This window comes from Tiliqua scincoides, chromosome 3 (genome assembly GCF_035046505.1).
Source record: "Tiliqua scincoides isolate rTilSci1 chromosome 3, rTilSci1.hap2, whole genome shotgun sequence".
NCBI classification, from domain to species: domain Eukaryota; kingdom Metazoa; phylum Chordata; class Lepidosauria; order Squamata; family Scincidae; genus Tiliqua; species Tiliqua scincoides.
The window spans coordinates 102,227,467-102,243,203 of NC_089823.1; the positions used below are offsets into that span (position 1 = coordinate 102,227,467).

Consider the following 15,737-nt stretch of genomic DNA (forward strand, 5'->3'; position numbering starts at 1 on the left):
TTAATGCAGAATGGAATAAAATAAACCACATTGAAATATCTGTATTCTATCAAAAGTTATGGCCAATTAACCAGAAAATGAGAACACAACTACCTTATGGAACAAAAAGTGTATTTTCTTAACTCAAAACTGACCTATGGGACTGATTGTTCTAAGAGCCAATGATATGTTGTTATGTTATTGACATGTTGCAATGACATGTTATCATGATACAGCATGAAACCGATAAGGTGTTAATATGAGTCAGCTCTCGTGTCCATGTATCATAATACAGGTACCCCTGCTAACTGGTAAAAAGGCACTTTTTCAAGTGGTGCTTGAAAAAGCAGGGGGGAGAATAACCATCCCTCTCCACTCCAGCAGTGTCTCAAACTAATCATGGGCACACTTTTTCTTTATTTACTTAATTAAATTTAATTTTATCTGGGGGGGGGGGCCTACAAATCTTCTTTGACCTCTGTTAGCAGATAGATGCCTTAGCTATGCCACTAACTGGGAGGAGGCAGAAGAGCAAGTGGGTGGCAAGCTGCTGGGGGGAGGAGGTGAGTTCCTCCTAATTTTCATTTTTTTAAAAGCCCAGGCATGACATCACTTCCAGTTGTGACCACTTCCGGATTTTTGAGCTTGGCACCAGGCTACACACCGTTAGCTACACCACTAGGTCCTGTGATGGTGCAAAGATCATTGCTGGGCCATTCAAGACCACTGCCAAAAGGTGGCTTCAGCAGCAATTCCTTGCCACCGCAGACCCTGGACAGCAGGGGGGTGATACATAGGCGGGGAGGGAAGGGGGAGTAATGGGGTGGAGAGAGGGAGGAACCAGGAGTATGCTGAGTGTGGGAGGAGGTGGATCAGGCAGCAGTGATTTTGGCTAGATCCTATCCCCCATTTTTCAACCCGACACACCTCCTGGATCTCCTCAGACTTCTGCAGGAAAATGGCTGGCGTAGGTGCAAGGAGGCCCATAGACAATCAGGCAGCCTATTGGGGGTAAGTAAAAAACACCCCCTGCAGGCTGTCCATGTCCAATCTTCCCCACCAAGCTCTTTGGTTGAGGCTACATGCTATAATGTGGTGGGGGATAGGATTGAGCTGGGTGCTAAAGCAGAGATATCCTAACCCACAACTCTATTATTTCCTTAACCTAATATTTTGTCTATGAACCAGATAGCCATCTTACTCCTTTTCATGAAGTCTGAGGCCTCTGTGGAAACTCTAGAAGGTATGCTCTAATGCAGTCATACAAATCCTGCCTTTCACTGCCTCTTGCCAGGGTAACTATACTGTCCTGCAGTTTATAACAGCAAAACATGAGCAAACTTGCAGAGAACACTTCCTAATGTCTTGAGATGTAGCTTATATGGCAATCAGATTGGCATTGGGTGGGGTTCTCATCCAAGTCAAAGTGATGAAGTCTGAAATTGAGAAAGGTCTTGATCAGACAGATTGTAAAGAGCATGACTGAGATGTTCGGTTTTTTACACGTCATTTTGAATATTTTTTTAAACAGAGAAACTACTGATATGGCTTTAGGGAGAGCAATTTGCCTAAGTTCACATGGTATGTGGCTGAACTGAGTAATGAACTAGGGACTGTCCAGTTGACACTGTTACCCAATACAGTTCACCACTGTTTCAGCCTCAGCTCACATCAAGGGAAAGTACTTGAGCTTTTGGGGTTTCCCAAAAGACCACTATGGTTAAATAGACACATGAACAACCACATTCCCAACAGAAAGTCCAATGTAGCCACAGAGTTTTTCCAGAGACCACAGTCGGGTCACCTGCAGGAGAAAAGAGCAGTGACAGAGCACAACTGGGAAGAAGGCATTTTTGCCTGACTCCCACTTGTGGAAAGCAGCACAAGAAACAAGAAATTGCAAATCCCTTAGCCTCTTCCCTCAGTTCCCAGAAGCAGCAGCTTCTTCAGAATTGCTCTCAAGAGACTTACTGGGCTAGCCTGCAGAGCCCCCAGTGGCCAGTAATCTTTTCCACAGTCTGACTGGGCCCAGTGCCAGGTGGCTGGGTTGCAGTGACCCACCTGAAATGACAACACAGTCCCTGCTGAGCCTGCTGGGACAAGCTTGGCTTGCCAATGTGATTGGTGGCCAATTTGGCAACCAGCCCCAGGTCTGCTGCAAGGCACCTGAGTTGCAGATAGCCCCACTCCCTCCAGATGACTGGCCAACACAACTGCAGCGACCTTACAGCAGAGCTGGCAGGACAACCAGGCATGGAGAGGAGGCGCCTTCCAGGATTGGTACTTGTGAAGGGAGCATCACTTACACAGGGGCAAGGGCAGGAAGGGGCAGGATGGAGAACAGAAGTACCTGTATATAAAGATTCCCCAGCAGCCAATGAGGAGCTTAGTAAAGGGCTAAGCCAGATGATTGATTGCATACCCTGTTCTTTCGACAAATACAGCATTGGGGATGTTCATTTTTCAGCATAATGCTTTGTTCTGTCCTAACATAAGACAACCAGATGCAGAGTGGACAGGGTATTGGTCTGGCTTTATTTCAAAGGAACTTTGAAAATATATTAAGTTGCTTAAGCTTGTTCTCTGCCTATTATTTAAATCCACCGTAAAATATTTCTGCCTTCCCCACAATATCTGTAATGTGCAGGATTGTGACTAGCTGCATCTAATACCTGGGGTTAGAGTGAAAACCTTTCAGGCAGATTTGAGGTTTAGCACTTTTTTTTCCCTCTTAAAAATTAACAGTTATATCAGCTATAAAGAATTATAAAGAAATCTGGTCCTGAAAAATCAAAAGATTGGTTGAAAGCCTGAATCCATAGTGTACCAACCACAGTGAATAGAAGCAATTCTGGTGCCTGGCAATTTCTCTCCAGGCACCAGAATCTTATCTGCAGAATTTTTTTTTAATATAGGGCTGAGTCACTTAACCCTGATGTGTGCTGTCATTTACCAGGGCTTAATTTGTGCACACAAATGATGAAGTTACCATCATGTGATTGTCTCACTTCTTTCCTAGATCTTGATTTTTCAATGCATATTCACATTCGACTGCGCCACTGTCAGCTACCCGATGAAAACTTCTGCGTGAGAAATAACATTTTAAAAAGCTGGGTTCTATGAAATGAGAACATAACTACTACAATACATGTACAAACTCAAATGGGGTACAGTCAGCACACATGTCAGTATGGGCCCAGATTCATAGGAACAAGTCCTTCAATCACCTGTAAATATGTTCAAGATAAAGGCAAGCAGCTTCACAAACTGAACTTTCAGTGTTGCAGGAATTTGTTGAAATGCTGACCTCTAGAGGCACTGAAGGAAATTTGGTAAGTGTTGGTTGCTGGTTTTTGGAATGGATTTTAGGCAATACAGTTGATCATTTAAAATTAGCATTTGTTGCATTTCAGAATGCTCTAAGACAGGGATGACCAAACAGCGGCTTGGGAACCACAGTCGGCTCTTTGACATATAATGTGCAGCTCTAGAAAATATGTTGCCTGAGATCCTTTTTGCATCACAATTAATATAAAAGGTAAATAATTTTACTCAGTCAAGCTGAGTGATTCCACCTGCTCTTGGAGTGAGCAAGAAGCATCTTGGTTGCCCTCCATGTGAGAGATGGAGCTGCTTGCCAGCCTGCGTGGAACAACAGGAGGCCAGAAGTGAGACCAAAACCAGGAAGATCCATTCTGAAATGTTGTTGGTTCTTGAAAGAGAGAACCTCTATGATTGTAAAAATTCCCTGAGGGATTTAGAAAAGCCTGCCTATGTAAACCGCCTTGAATAAAGTCAGAGGAGTAATCCAATGACCAGAAAGGTGGTATATAAATACCTAGTTATTATTTTTTTTTTCAAGCTTTATAATTATTTACCAGATATAATCTAAGAGTCCACTGGATTAAAACATAAGTTTAATAACTTATATGTGAGTAAAGTAAAACACATAAGTGAGTAAAAATATTTAAGAATTTAATTGCTTCTTAAGAGCCACAATATTTTTGTGGCTCTCAAGCATCTCTCTTGCAGCTCTCAAACATCTGAAGTTTATCATATGTGGCTCATGTGTTAAACAAGTTTGGCCACCCCTGCTCTATGATATCTTGAAGGCTAAGTGGCGAGACACGTTCAATGAACATTTAGATAAAAACTCTTTTAATATATTTGCTATCTTTATAGACTGAGAATAGGGAAATAATAATAATAATAACAACAGGTGTTTATATACCGCCTTTCTTGGTCTTTATTCAACAGTAATAGTCAACAGTACGAAAACAATACCAGTATGTCAAGAAATTCATGTCTCTTCTTCATGCAAACAAGCTACAAATGCAATAAAAAGGTAACGAAAATGTCTTTACTATCTCTTATGTAGTGTCTCAATCCCAGGATATGTGGGGCTGGTATGGACATACTGCATGCATTTGTGCAGGCATGTGGAGCTCTGGTGATCTCTGTGATGGCCAAGGGCTGTTCTGTAGCTTCCACATGGCAACTATAATGTTTAAGCCAACAACAACATGGGAAGCCCAATCCTAACTTGCGCTGGAACAGGCAGGCCAAATGGACTGTGCTGCATCCAGCTCTGGATAGGATGTGGATGCCGCACAACTTGGAGTAAGGGGATATTTACCCCCTTACCCTGAATGTCCCAGCCACCCCATGGGGCTACTTGGATCTGCACCAGCGAAATTGCTGGTGCAGCTCCAAGCAGCCCAGTGAAACGCTGGTGTGACTGGGAGAGGGGTTAGGATCTAGCGGACGTTGCCCGGGCTGGTCCCACCCCCCTCCCAGGCCTGGTCTGCTCACAAGTCCACCCTCCCCTGTTCAATACTGCCCCATTCTGCCCTCCCACTACCTTCTACAACTACTCCGACCGGCCTCCCTAGGTTGGCACTTACCTTCACTGGGCATGGATCTGGTATGGTGAGGTCAATGCATGTCCTTACGGCAGCCTCTCCAATTCCAGAGTAGTTGTGAACGTGCTTTACGGCATGTTCGTAATACTCCCAGGCCAGTGCAAGAAACTTGCACCGGCTGAGCACATAGTTAGGATTGTGCTCTAAGGCAATTACTTAAATCTCCTGTTGAAATCAACAGGACTTAAAAGTGCTTTAACTCTCTTATCTGTCCATCTCTGGAGGAACACCATCTGTCAGTGACAGAAATATTTGTCATGGATCTCTGCAAGACTTTGTTTGGATTGACAAGAATTGCAGGACAGTCATTTTAGGTTATCCACACTTACCTGACAGCCCAATACTAATTAATGCTCCCAATGCTGATGCTGCCTATGCCAATGGAGTGCATGTTGTGGGAGGGGGCAGTTGTGGAGGTCTCCTTGAGGTGAGGGAATAGAGTTTCCTTTACCCTGACTATGCTCTCCCAACAGGTTTCCTTGGATTTGTGCCAGCCATTTTGCTGGTGCAGAGCTGAGAACAGTAAGGGAGAAGGAACTGGGGAAGGAATGAAGGAACTGGGGAAGGAATCATGGCACATGCTGGTGCTGCTGGGATCTATCACCTTCCTCCCCCATTCCACTTCCTGCCCACCCCGCCAACGCAGACAAACCTCCATTCCTCCCTCACCCTGCTCCGTTCCTTCCACCATCAGGCCCCTCCTGCTGCCAACTTACCAGTTCTGGTGGTGAGTGGCTGCTCCGTTGGCACACTCCAGCAACTTTGTCACACACGTTTTTGCAGCAGCACTTCCTCTATTGGAATGCTTAGTTAAGATTGGGCCTTGAGCCCCACTGAACATAGTGGGACTTACTTTCTGAGTAAACATGCATAGGATTGTGTTGTGAATTCATTAGAGCATTCACTAGTTTATATTTTATGACACTGGCTGTAATCAATTATTTAAAGTGCTGGCTTCTGCAACCAGTCTAAGCAACAGGGGTTTTTGTGTGTGTGTGTGTGTGTGTGTGTGTGTGTGTGTGTGTGTGTGAGAGAGAGAGAGAGAGAGAGAGAGAGAGAGAGAGAGAGAGAGAGAGAGAGAGAGAGAGAGAGAGAGAGAGAGAGAGAGAGAAACTTGTATCAGTTTTTTCTTCTACTTTAGGTGGGTGGGTTTTCAAAACAGATTTTTTGAGCTATTCACTTACTGGAAAGTTTTGTTTCTTTTTATTAAATATAATCAGGAAAAATACCACAATTTTTTTCCCATTAAGGCTAGCTAGTCATTTGTAGATTAAGAAGCAGTAGTAAATGACTACGCATCAGTCACCCACCTTGTCTATTGCTTTGACAAGCCCACAAGTCAAACCTCCTACTTCCTCAAACATACTACTTCTCACACAGACATACTCTTCCATCCTTTATGCTTATGCTCTTCTCCTCCTGGGAAAACGGTACAATTCGTAAACATTTTTACTTTTATGACACATGACTGAAGGTCACCACATACCCACGCTTAAAAAAAAATTCAATTACTGTTACCCCTCCCTCCAACTTAGCATGTTGCACTTACTACTCATTTGGCAAACCACATCTTATTTAAGGAATTTTGGCATTTATCATATGTTATATGAAAAATAATAAATCTGAACTATAGTATTAGCAATCCTTGTTGGACAAACATATGTATCCTGCTATTGACTTGGTTTGCTGATGATGTTTTCTTAAAATTTGCTATTTTTTCTTACTCTGTTGCCTTACTGCCTTCTGCTACAACTTTTTCTTGATGAAAACACACCCTAAAGTGTGATCCTGAAATTAGATATGCTATACCCACATAAGACTGCGTGCAGAAAGGCAGTCAAGTTTGAAAGATCACCAAGATAATATCTGAACAATGTACAAAGTCTATAAACCACAGGGTGTGAAAAACAGAGATATGCACAACAGAAAAATCAAGGCTTATTTTAAAAGTTGACACAGAGATGCTCTTTCCTTTCTGAGTTTTAATCACTGTGATCCAGAACCAGTGATGACTGCCCACCACAAAGACAAAAGAATAAAATTTTTTAAACAGACAGAATTTGTTTTGCCAAGTTATCAGAAGCAGACCCCAACTATCCAGAACTAAGATGCATAACTTTCAGTTAGAAGGCGAAGCTGCAAGCAGGCTTTCATCCTGGAACTGCTTTTCTAAGAAATAAACCAAAGACTGTATTGTTATAGAGCAGGGGTCTTCAGTCTTTTAGAGACCAGGACCCAACTTTAACTCTAATTTGCTATTGCTACGTGGAACCCACTTCCCATTTGTTTAAATGATAAATCTTTCTGAACATAAAAACTGAAGAAGAGCTAAAGGCTCATCTGATCCAGCATCCTGTTTTGCACAGTGGCCAATCAGATGACTTTGGGAAGTCCACAAGCAGGAGACAAAGGCACACCTCTCTCCTACCTTTGCTCCATGCAATGTACTGCCTCTGAACCTGGAGATTATCAAGTAGCCATCAAGACTAGTAGCCACTGTTAGACCTGTCCTCCATGATTCTCCTTCTCTCTCCCCTTTCTCCTTATCAATTTCTATGCCCCACTTTCTGGTTTTTGTTTGTTTGCTTTTTTGTTGCTTTCCCTTCCCCTTTAAAAAAAGTTATCCCCCCCAAAAGAAAATGATGCTTGTGCTCCTGATACCCACACTAGAATGGCCTGCAACCTAGTTTTCAGTTCCAGTTGAAGACCCACGATACAGAGAAGAAAATATAAGTAATACACTTGGATTCAGGTCCATAGCAGAATCTGTCCTATTAAGAAAAAACAATGTGATGAGTTCAGATTTTGTCATCAACAAATTCACTTTTATTTCCTCCATTCCTGTATTTTCACTGAATTATCTTTATTTTTATTGAAAATTTACATGGCTGCTTAATGTAACCTGCCAATATTCCTGTTATACTTTTTGGATCCCTGTTTTGTTATATGCTGCACTTAAAGATTGAGGAAAAAATGGAGATTTTTTTCTATAAATATCAACATAAATCTCTGCAGGACAACATCACAATTCCCTCTCCCTTTTTTGAAATGGCAAGGCTAAGAACTTCTGAACATTTCTTAAAGCTGTGACGAAAGGAATTTGTAGGAACTCAGCATTCAAAAATACTCTGCTTAGAGGGGAAAAACTGATACAAGAGGGAAAAGACCCTGTACTTTTGGCCAAAGAAGCTTTTTTCAAGCTTCTCTGTTTCCCCATGTTTCCTAGTTATTTGAAATGGTAATACATTTTATGTTGATTTTTGAAGAAACATCCAATTTTCCAAAATAAATATTGGAGCTGTAGTGCATTTTGTGACTAAAAGCACGTTTAAGGTGTAACCTGGCCAGTAAGCATGTCCATTCAAGGGTCAGACATCTCCAGTGCTATCCATCTTGGTTGCTCATATGTGCCACACATGAAGGGAGAGCTTCCTCTTCTTGACAAAGACCTTCAGGAGTCTATCCAGCAGGTGCCTATGGTCTCTTTTGGGCAGCATGCCAAACGTGTCAATTAAAGTTCTTCATCATATGCAGTCATCAATGCTGGAGCAGAAAGTTGGTAGCTACATTAATGTCATTATTTGAAGCCCTCAAAGCTTCCAAAGCATCTACTCGAGAAAACCCCATTTCCATGAGCCGTGCAACCTATCAGAGAAATAAAACAAGAAGGGTCTTCAGCTGGAATTTAAGTAAGCAGTCAATGTTAAAGTATGTTTTAAGGGACTGAACAAGGACAGGTAAATATACCACAAGATTACTCCTGTTCAATTGGTGTCCTTCCTACATCACTGATATATGAAGGCTAGCAGCTCATATACAGATATAGGCCTCTCATGGAAATGCATCACCTTCAATTTCAACCCATCCTATGCTTGTCTACTCAGAAGTAAGTCCCATTGTGTTTGTTGGGGCTTACTCCCAAGAAGGTGTGTATAGGATTGCAGCCTGTATTATTGAAAACCCACATATGTTGCTTCTCATAGAAAAATTTAGCACAATATTCACACTATCCAGATGGAGGATGTAGGAAGGAGGGGCTACAGTGCCCCTCCTTCCTACACCACTGAACCATATGGGAGAAACCCATAAACAGCCCCCAACTAAATCATTATTAGCCCAGGTTCCAAAGAGTTGATGCTGATGTGAGAAAATGCTACAAAATGGATTTCTCCTTTGTGGTCTGATGGCATGGGAAGGAATGACTCTACAGCGATTCTCACACTGCCAGGATGGTGCAAAAACTTGGCCTTAGTTTTAAAGTCTTTGACACTGAGTGAAATTTTCACATAGGGATGTTTTCAAATAACCAATTTTCAAGGGAAATCTAAAATGGTGCTGTCCTTCAAAAGAAGTGTTCCATCTCATACAAGAAACTAGCTGTGATGTAATTTGAGGAAGACCTCTTTAAAATAAAAATCCCCACAGTTGTGCTCATAATATCTGCTTCCTTATCACAAGACGAAAGAGTCATCAGGGACCAAGTTCCCAGTGGTAGGAAAATGTATAATATTACGAATTTTCCCATAATAAGGATAAACATATCTGAGCATTCTTGGGCATAGTCAAGAAGAATGAGAATAAGACTGACTCTGGTGGTGTCTGTCGTATCTGTCAGTGCAGGGAAAGAGGAGGAAACACAGGAATACAGGTAAAAGTAATTTGGAGTCACATCATATTAGGACCACTGTTAGGGCTTCATGGTCTACTGCATTCGGCATTGCAAAACCACATGCAGCACCCTGCCTATGTTCTCTTGAATGAGTGCAAATGTAAACAAATAACAGCCCAATCTTAAAGGTGGCACCGCCGCCGGGTGCAGCACTGCCAAAGCAGCTACCGCTGCCTCCTGCAGCACCATGGCAGCAGCTGGAGGTTTCCTTGACGGAAGCTCCAAGTCCCGCAACAGGGCTTCTCAAGTCTGCGCTGGCTGTTTTGGGAGACAGCATCAGGCTGAAAAGCCCAACACTGAGTTCCGGATCCGGCTGAGCCTTCAGCTCTGGTTCCACTAAAGTTGCTCCAAAGTAGTTGCTGGGGCTTATGTCCCCCTTACCCCGAGGAGACCTCCAACAGCTGAAAAATGCCCCGTGGGATGCAGCAGAATTTGTGCCAGGGCAGTTTCATCACTGCGTGGGGACTTAGGTGGGCCTGGTCTGTAAATCACATTTTCTCAGTAGTGGCATAGGAAATGAAGATAAATTTATAATAATAGTATTGAACAACAGAAAGCAGTGGTTCTTCTTTCCTTCTTTATGAACATGAGAGTTAGAGCTGTTCAGTTCCACCTGAGAAGGCTTAAAATAAGTTAATGTTTCAACCATAGCAGGTCCATTGTCCTCTCAAGTATGTAATTTTAATTATGAATCCTCAAAGTATCTTCAAAGCATTGCTTTAAACATAAAAGCCAGTTAAGGAGGGGGCAATTTGGAGTACAAAGATAGCAAGCAGTTAAAGAGTTAAGTACACATCCCTGCTATTTACCTCACTCCAAACTTTCCTTCATAAAGCAGCTTTTCTCTTTCAATTTCTGTGCAATGGCATGTAATGTTGAGCTAGGATAAACTCTTTCTGCACAAAACTGATACAGTTCCAGTTCTACCACTTAGAAAAGAAACAAGGACTGTCATCTTTTGTTGGATAACTTTGTTTGGATGTAGGAAACATCCAAATTACTTTTTTCTGCTTGTGTATCGAGTTATTCCATGAACAACTAAGATATAAAAAGCTAGATGACTATCATTTTGCACTGTGGAATGTACAAATTTAAAAAGGCAAACTTCAGCATTTCCATGACAACAGTTGTGTTTGTAAAAAACAAAGAATGATCAGTATTTGTCATTGTTCTGATTTTCATTTGTTTTCCTCACATCTGTTTTCAGATGAAGAGGCAAGAGTCTCTCTAGCAACAATGAGAGCAACAACTATCTGAGGCTTCTGTTTCTAAAACTACCTCCATCAGCAATCACTCTACACAGCTGAATTAGTAGGAGAGTTGAGTTGAGTTAAGTCATGTCCATCAACTGGTAGAGCCAACTGCTCTTTTGATTCTTCCCTGCCAGAACCTGGGGAGGTGACCTGGTTTCTGAATTTCCTGCTCTTGGAAATCAGGTAGGCTTCATGGTCCAATAAGCTGGCTCCAAGTTGTTTACTGATCAGTTAGAGAACAAGAAGATGCTCAATGAGAAGCAATGACAAGGCTATGGCATCTGATGACTCAACAGCCTTGTCAGGATGCTGAGGTGTCACAGAAGCTTCTGGGGTACTAGAAAGATCCCAAACAGGTATAAAATAGGCAAAAAGAGTGGGGGGAAGTTCGGGGATTTTCTCCACAGCCACACTCTTACTTCCCATCAATCAGAGAACAAAGCTATGAGAACATAAAGAGTAAAAGAAGGAAAATTGGTATATTTAGTCATCTTTGACTGACAGTAGCATATAAGAATTAAAGCTGTCGAAAATTTCAAAGCATGCCTCCAGCAAGGCCTCCATTTTCCTTATTTGCAAACTTTGCTAAAGTACTTAAAGTAGTTTAAGGAGCACACGTCTATACGGGTTTTATACAGAAGACTGATTTACTAGTTCCGGACATGCTTAGCTGCAATGCACAGATGGAGAGTATTTCAGCTGCATGATCCCTGCCCCCTATGGCTAGCATATACCACTGTCTGGAATCTGCATCATGTCTGATGCAGAATCTGCATGGCTGGTTTCCTATATGCAGTGGGGGATAGGAATTATCCCTATGCTCTTAGTTATGGCCAATAGTGTCAGATTGGGGGGGGGGGGGAGAGGAAGCTGGAGATATGCTCCAAGTTAAGCAGAATCACAATATTCAACATAATTTTTTTTTAAACTAAAAACTTTTTTAAAAAAGTTTTTTTTAAAGTTTTTTAAAAACTTTAGTTTTTTAAACTAAAAACTTTTGTTTTTAAACTAAAAGGACCTTATAATATATGTAAGTGTTCACCTGTTCTTCAGAAACTTCAGATGTAGGCAGTACCTCGTGATCAGTTTGGCGATTGTCCTGATAGTTTGCATTATGTCGATGACGTAGAGGAGGAAAGAGACGATTCCAGTTAATTATCCCGCCCTGCAAATAAATATCCCATATGTCTTTTACTGAAATACAAGATCAGTAAGACTTATTAATGAAATTAATCTGTGCAATGTAAAATCTCATTTAAGACAGACCCTAAACATTGTAAGCATTACGTAAAATATAACCTAAGAAGACATTCTACAAGTCTCAATCTCAAAACAAGACATGGTACAGTAATAAAGCTTGTACTTGACAAGCATAGATACGCTTTCCTGGTTGCCATTTGAAATCCATAATTTTCCGATTCAATGTTGTCCACAACTTAGTATTGGTTGGTTTGCTTAGTAAACCTTCCTTTTCCTTGTTTTGTCTATCAGATGTAAAAATGTCCTTATCTTCTGATAAAAATGTATTAGATATTTCAGGGTTTTCTGCTTCAATTTTATACTCACTTACCTGGGAGTATGTCTCACTGAATTCAAAAGGACTTAGTTCTGAGTCAACATGCGTAGAACTACTATGTTGTTAGCTAGTGTGGTACTCTAACCATCTCAGGACATAGTTCATGTCTACCATTTCAAGGAAGAAATGCACATAATGCCCTGCTTTTAGATTTTTCTAGTAGCTGAAGTTTCTTCGACCACTTAGATACAAATTACCAAGTGTTTCAGGTGTTGTAAAAATGCCACTACAATTTTGATCTGTTTGTGTGTCCATCTGTTGGTCGGCTCCAATCTTCTCTTCTCTCATGTGTGTGTATGTGCATATGTGTAAACCAAGTCTTTGCAGAACTTAAACTGAAACCAGATCATTCAGGTTACCAGTTCAGAATAAGAATATGGTACAAGTTCACAGGTTATTTATTACCTGGTTTGCTCCCTTCTAAATAATATGTTGCAACTACATGGTAGTAACATTACAGATGTATTGCAAAGACTAGGTGTCTGGGTGGATTTTTATAAATGTTCTTATCTGGACTTTTCTGTCCTTGTCAGAACTCACTAAGTAATGGGCATAATGCTGGTCTAATGCAGGCTCATCAAGAAAATGAAGACCAAATACTAACATCAGAATGAACACACACACATATTATGCAAAAGGAACTCTGCCCACTAACATATTGTAACCAAGGCTACTCTGAAACATAAACCACACCCAAGCCATAGTCATTTGTATGCTCAATATCAAGTATCACACATACACTAAGGCCAAAGTCCTAGCCCATTTTCCAGCACTGACATAAGGACAATGCAGCTCCAAGGTAAGGGAACAAACATTCCTTTACTTTGATGAGGCCTCAGTGAGTGCCACCCAACTGCAGGGTGCAGCACATGTCCCACTAGCACAGCTATGCCAAGGCTGGAAAGTGGGTTAGGATTGCACCCAAAGACATGTAATAATACTAAGCATTTGTGCAGTCCCACCCATGAGGCCAACTGAAGTTGTCACCTCTGATAGCAGATTGGTGGGGGGCTCCCATCTCTCTTCTGGACTGGAAAATGAACATGGGGACAGAAGTAAGACAAAATATGGAGGGCAGAAGAGTGTGCTGAGCTAGAACAGAGTGGGAGAAGCAGAGAATGGTAATTCCTTGGGTAATGGATGCTAGCATCTGGTATGCTGCCTTAGGCATCAGGAGTTGGGCTGAACCTGCACTTTTTGAATACACAAAGTGCTTCACGTGTATAATCTTAATGTAATCACTACAATTCCTCTTAAAGGTAAGTATTCTCATATTGCAGCTAGGAAGCTGACAAGAGAGAGAGAGTGGTTTGCCTAAGATCACCTGATGAATTCATGGCAGAGGCAAGCTTTGAACAAAGGAAGATCTGATTTGTTGCTCAGGTTGCACTCCTATGCACACTTACCTGGGAGCAAGCCCCAGTGACTACAGAGGGACTTACTTCAGTGTAAACATGTATAGGATTGTAGTGTCTCTGAGCCACTATGCCAGCTCTACATTCCTTTCATGTGTGCATTCATGTTCTTTGAGTAACACACAAAAGATAATATGGCAATGAAAGAGGAAACTGCTCCTCCCCTGAGCAGGGAGAACACAGTTTGCCCCTGATGGGATGAGCACAGACAAGTTGTGGGAAAGGAGAAGGCAAGAAATAAAAAGAGCTTCTGTACAAACAGCAAGGAGAGCTTTGATTATTATATTTTCAGCTACTGGGATGGGTTTTTCACTTGAGAGCTGTAATGTTTATATCAGCCTTCATATACAGATTTATCTGCGACCCAGTGAAATGTGAAGCACTAATATGAACTCAAGGCATAACCTGACTCCCAAAATCTCAGTTAATGACATTAGCAGAGAATTTTAACATTAAAAAAATCTCTTTTTAAAGTCAGACTGTGCCCATTTCTTCTTCTGCAGAGAGACTAACCTATCTGCCCTATTTAGACATCAGAAAAGCACTTTTGGCAGATAATACCACATTAGAGGATGAGCAAGTAAATGAGTTCCTAATGACCTCTGTCACCTACCTCCGCTACTTTTTTTTAAAATTTTTATCAAAGCTTCCCCCAAAAACTGTTGCTTTCTCTCAAAGCAGAAAACGTTCCTTTTTCCATTCTCCCAAACTTGCTGAGCAGCTTGTAATTTACGAGGCTGATAAAATCAAACAGTTTTGGTGCACTGCACCATCTTTCTAACCTTAACCCTTCCTGTTTTTTCAACGTTATTGAGCTACCACCTGACCTCTATTACGGTAGTGACAAGCTGTGGTATACATTCATTAGAAGGCCCTTAAAACTATTTCAAGGTAAAGAAGTTTGTTTTAATTATTCCCCATAGTGTTTGTGTGTCTAAGGCAGACGTGTTTCTTTTTTCTCCCTTCCTCTCAGATCTGCAAAAAGATCCACTGCTTTCCTGTTTCTATAGGCTTCCTTCCTGCTGAGCATATAAGTCCTGTTTTTCAGCAGAATTCCATCTTTGAATCTATTTTTGTCTGCTTGGATTGTTTTTTTTCCTTTGAATGGTTATTTTTCTACCCTATGCTTCTTCTAAAGGCTTGTCTAACTCAGGGCAACATTTTTTGATATTATTTCATTCTGAGTTCCTTTTTAGCAGTAGCAGGAACCATCACTCTAAAATGTAAGGCCTCATCCCAAGACTTATTTAGAATTATGTAAGAATTTAGGAACAAGTTTATTAAATACTGTTAATTCCACTGCATCACAAATATGATGTTATGATAGCACTGCAGGGATACTGTATTGGCACTGCACCCTCATATACACACTCAGTTCATCCTACCACAATAATGACCAATATTTGTAATAATGATACACTTTGTTAGCTCCAAGCATAGCTGGAGAATGATAGATCATGTAGCATACATCACAAATTGTGATGTTCCCTTGTAAGTAGGAGCATCTCTTTCTCTCCCCTCTCCCCATCCCATTCAGACGGCAGGAACATAACTTCGCGTGAGCAAAACAGAGAAATCTATATTTTAATGTGTTCCATTAGCCATTCTTTTCATCTTGTCTTTTCTCTGTTGGCAGAAGCAGTTAGTTTGTTAATATCTGATTTGCAAAAACCAGAAGTGCCTGCTGAATTGCTCCAGCAGGTATTCTGAGTCGCAGGGAGGCCATGCACATCCTCCCCATGATTCAGAAGACCTCCTGAACACAACTGGAGGTTGCATCTGGGAGGTCCTCTATGGGTGCTCTAGCCATGGGTTAAAACCCGCAGTGGGTTAAATCCACAAATACCAAACTCCTGGATAAAGAGAACCCACTGTACCCAATTTAGCTTATCAGTAATACTGGGCCAGGCAGACCCAGGCTTG

The 15,737-nt window shown here is 41.5% G+C and overlaps 1 protein-coding gene across 1 annotated transcript in view; it reads right to left on the reverse strand.

The window, feature by feature from the left end:
• Positions 1-6,074: 6,074 nt before the first annotated feature.
• UBAC2 (UBA domain containing 2) overlaps positions 6,075-15,737 on the reverse strand; it is a 99,362-nt gene continuing 89,699 nt past the window's right edge. The window contains exons 8-9 of the mRNA XM_066619998.1: positions 11,866-11,988; positions 6,075-8,546 (exon numbers count right to left, since the gene is read on the reverse strand). Of these exons, the coding sequence (XP_066476095.1) occupies positions 8,439-8,546; positions 11,866-11,988 (231 nt within the window). The 3' untranslated portion in view covers positions 6,075-8,438. The remainder of the gene's footprint in view (positions 8,547-11,865; positions 11,989-15,737) is intronic.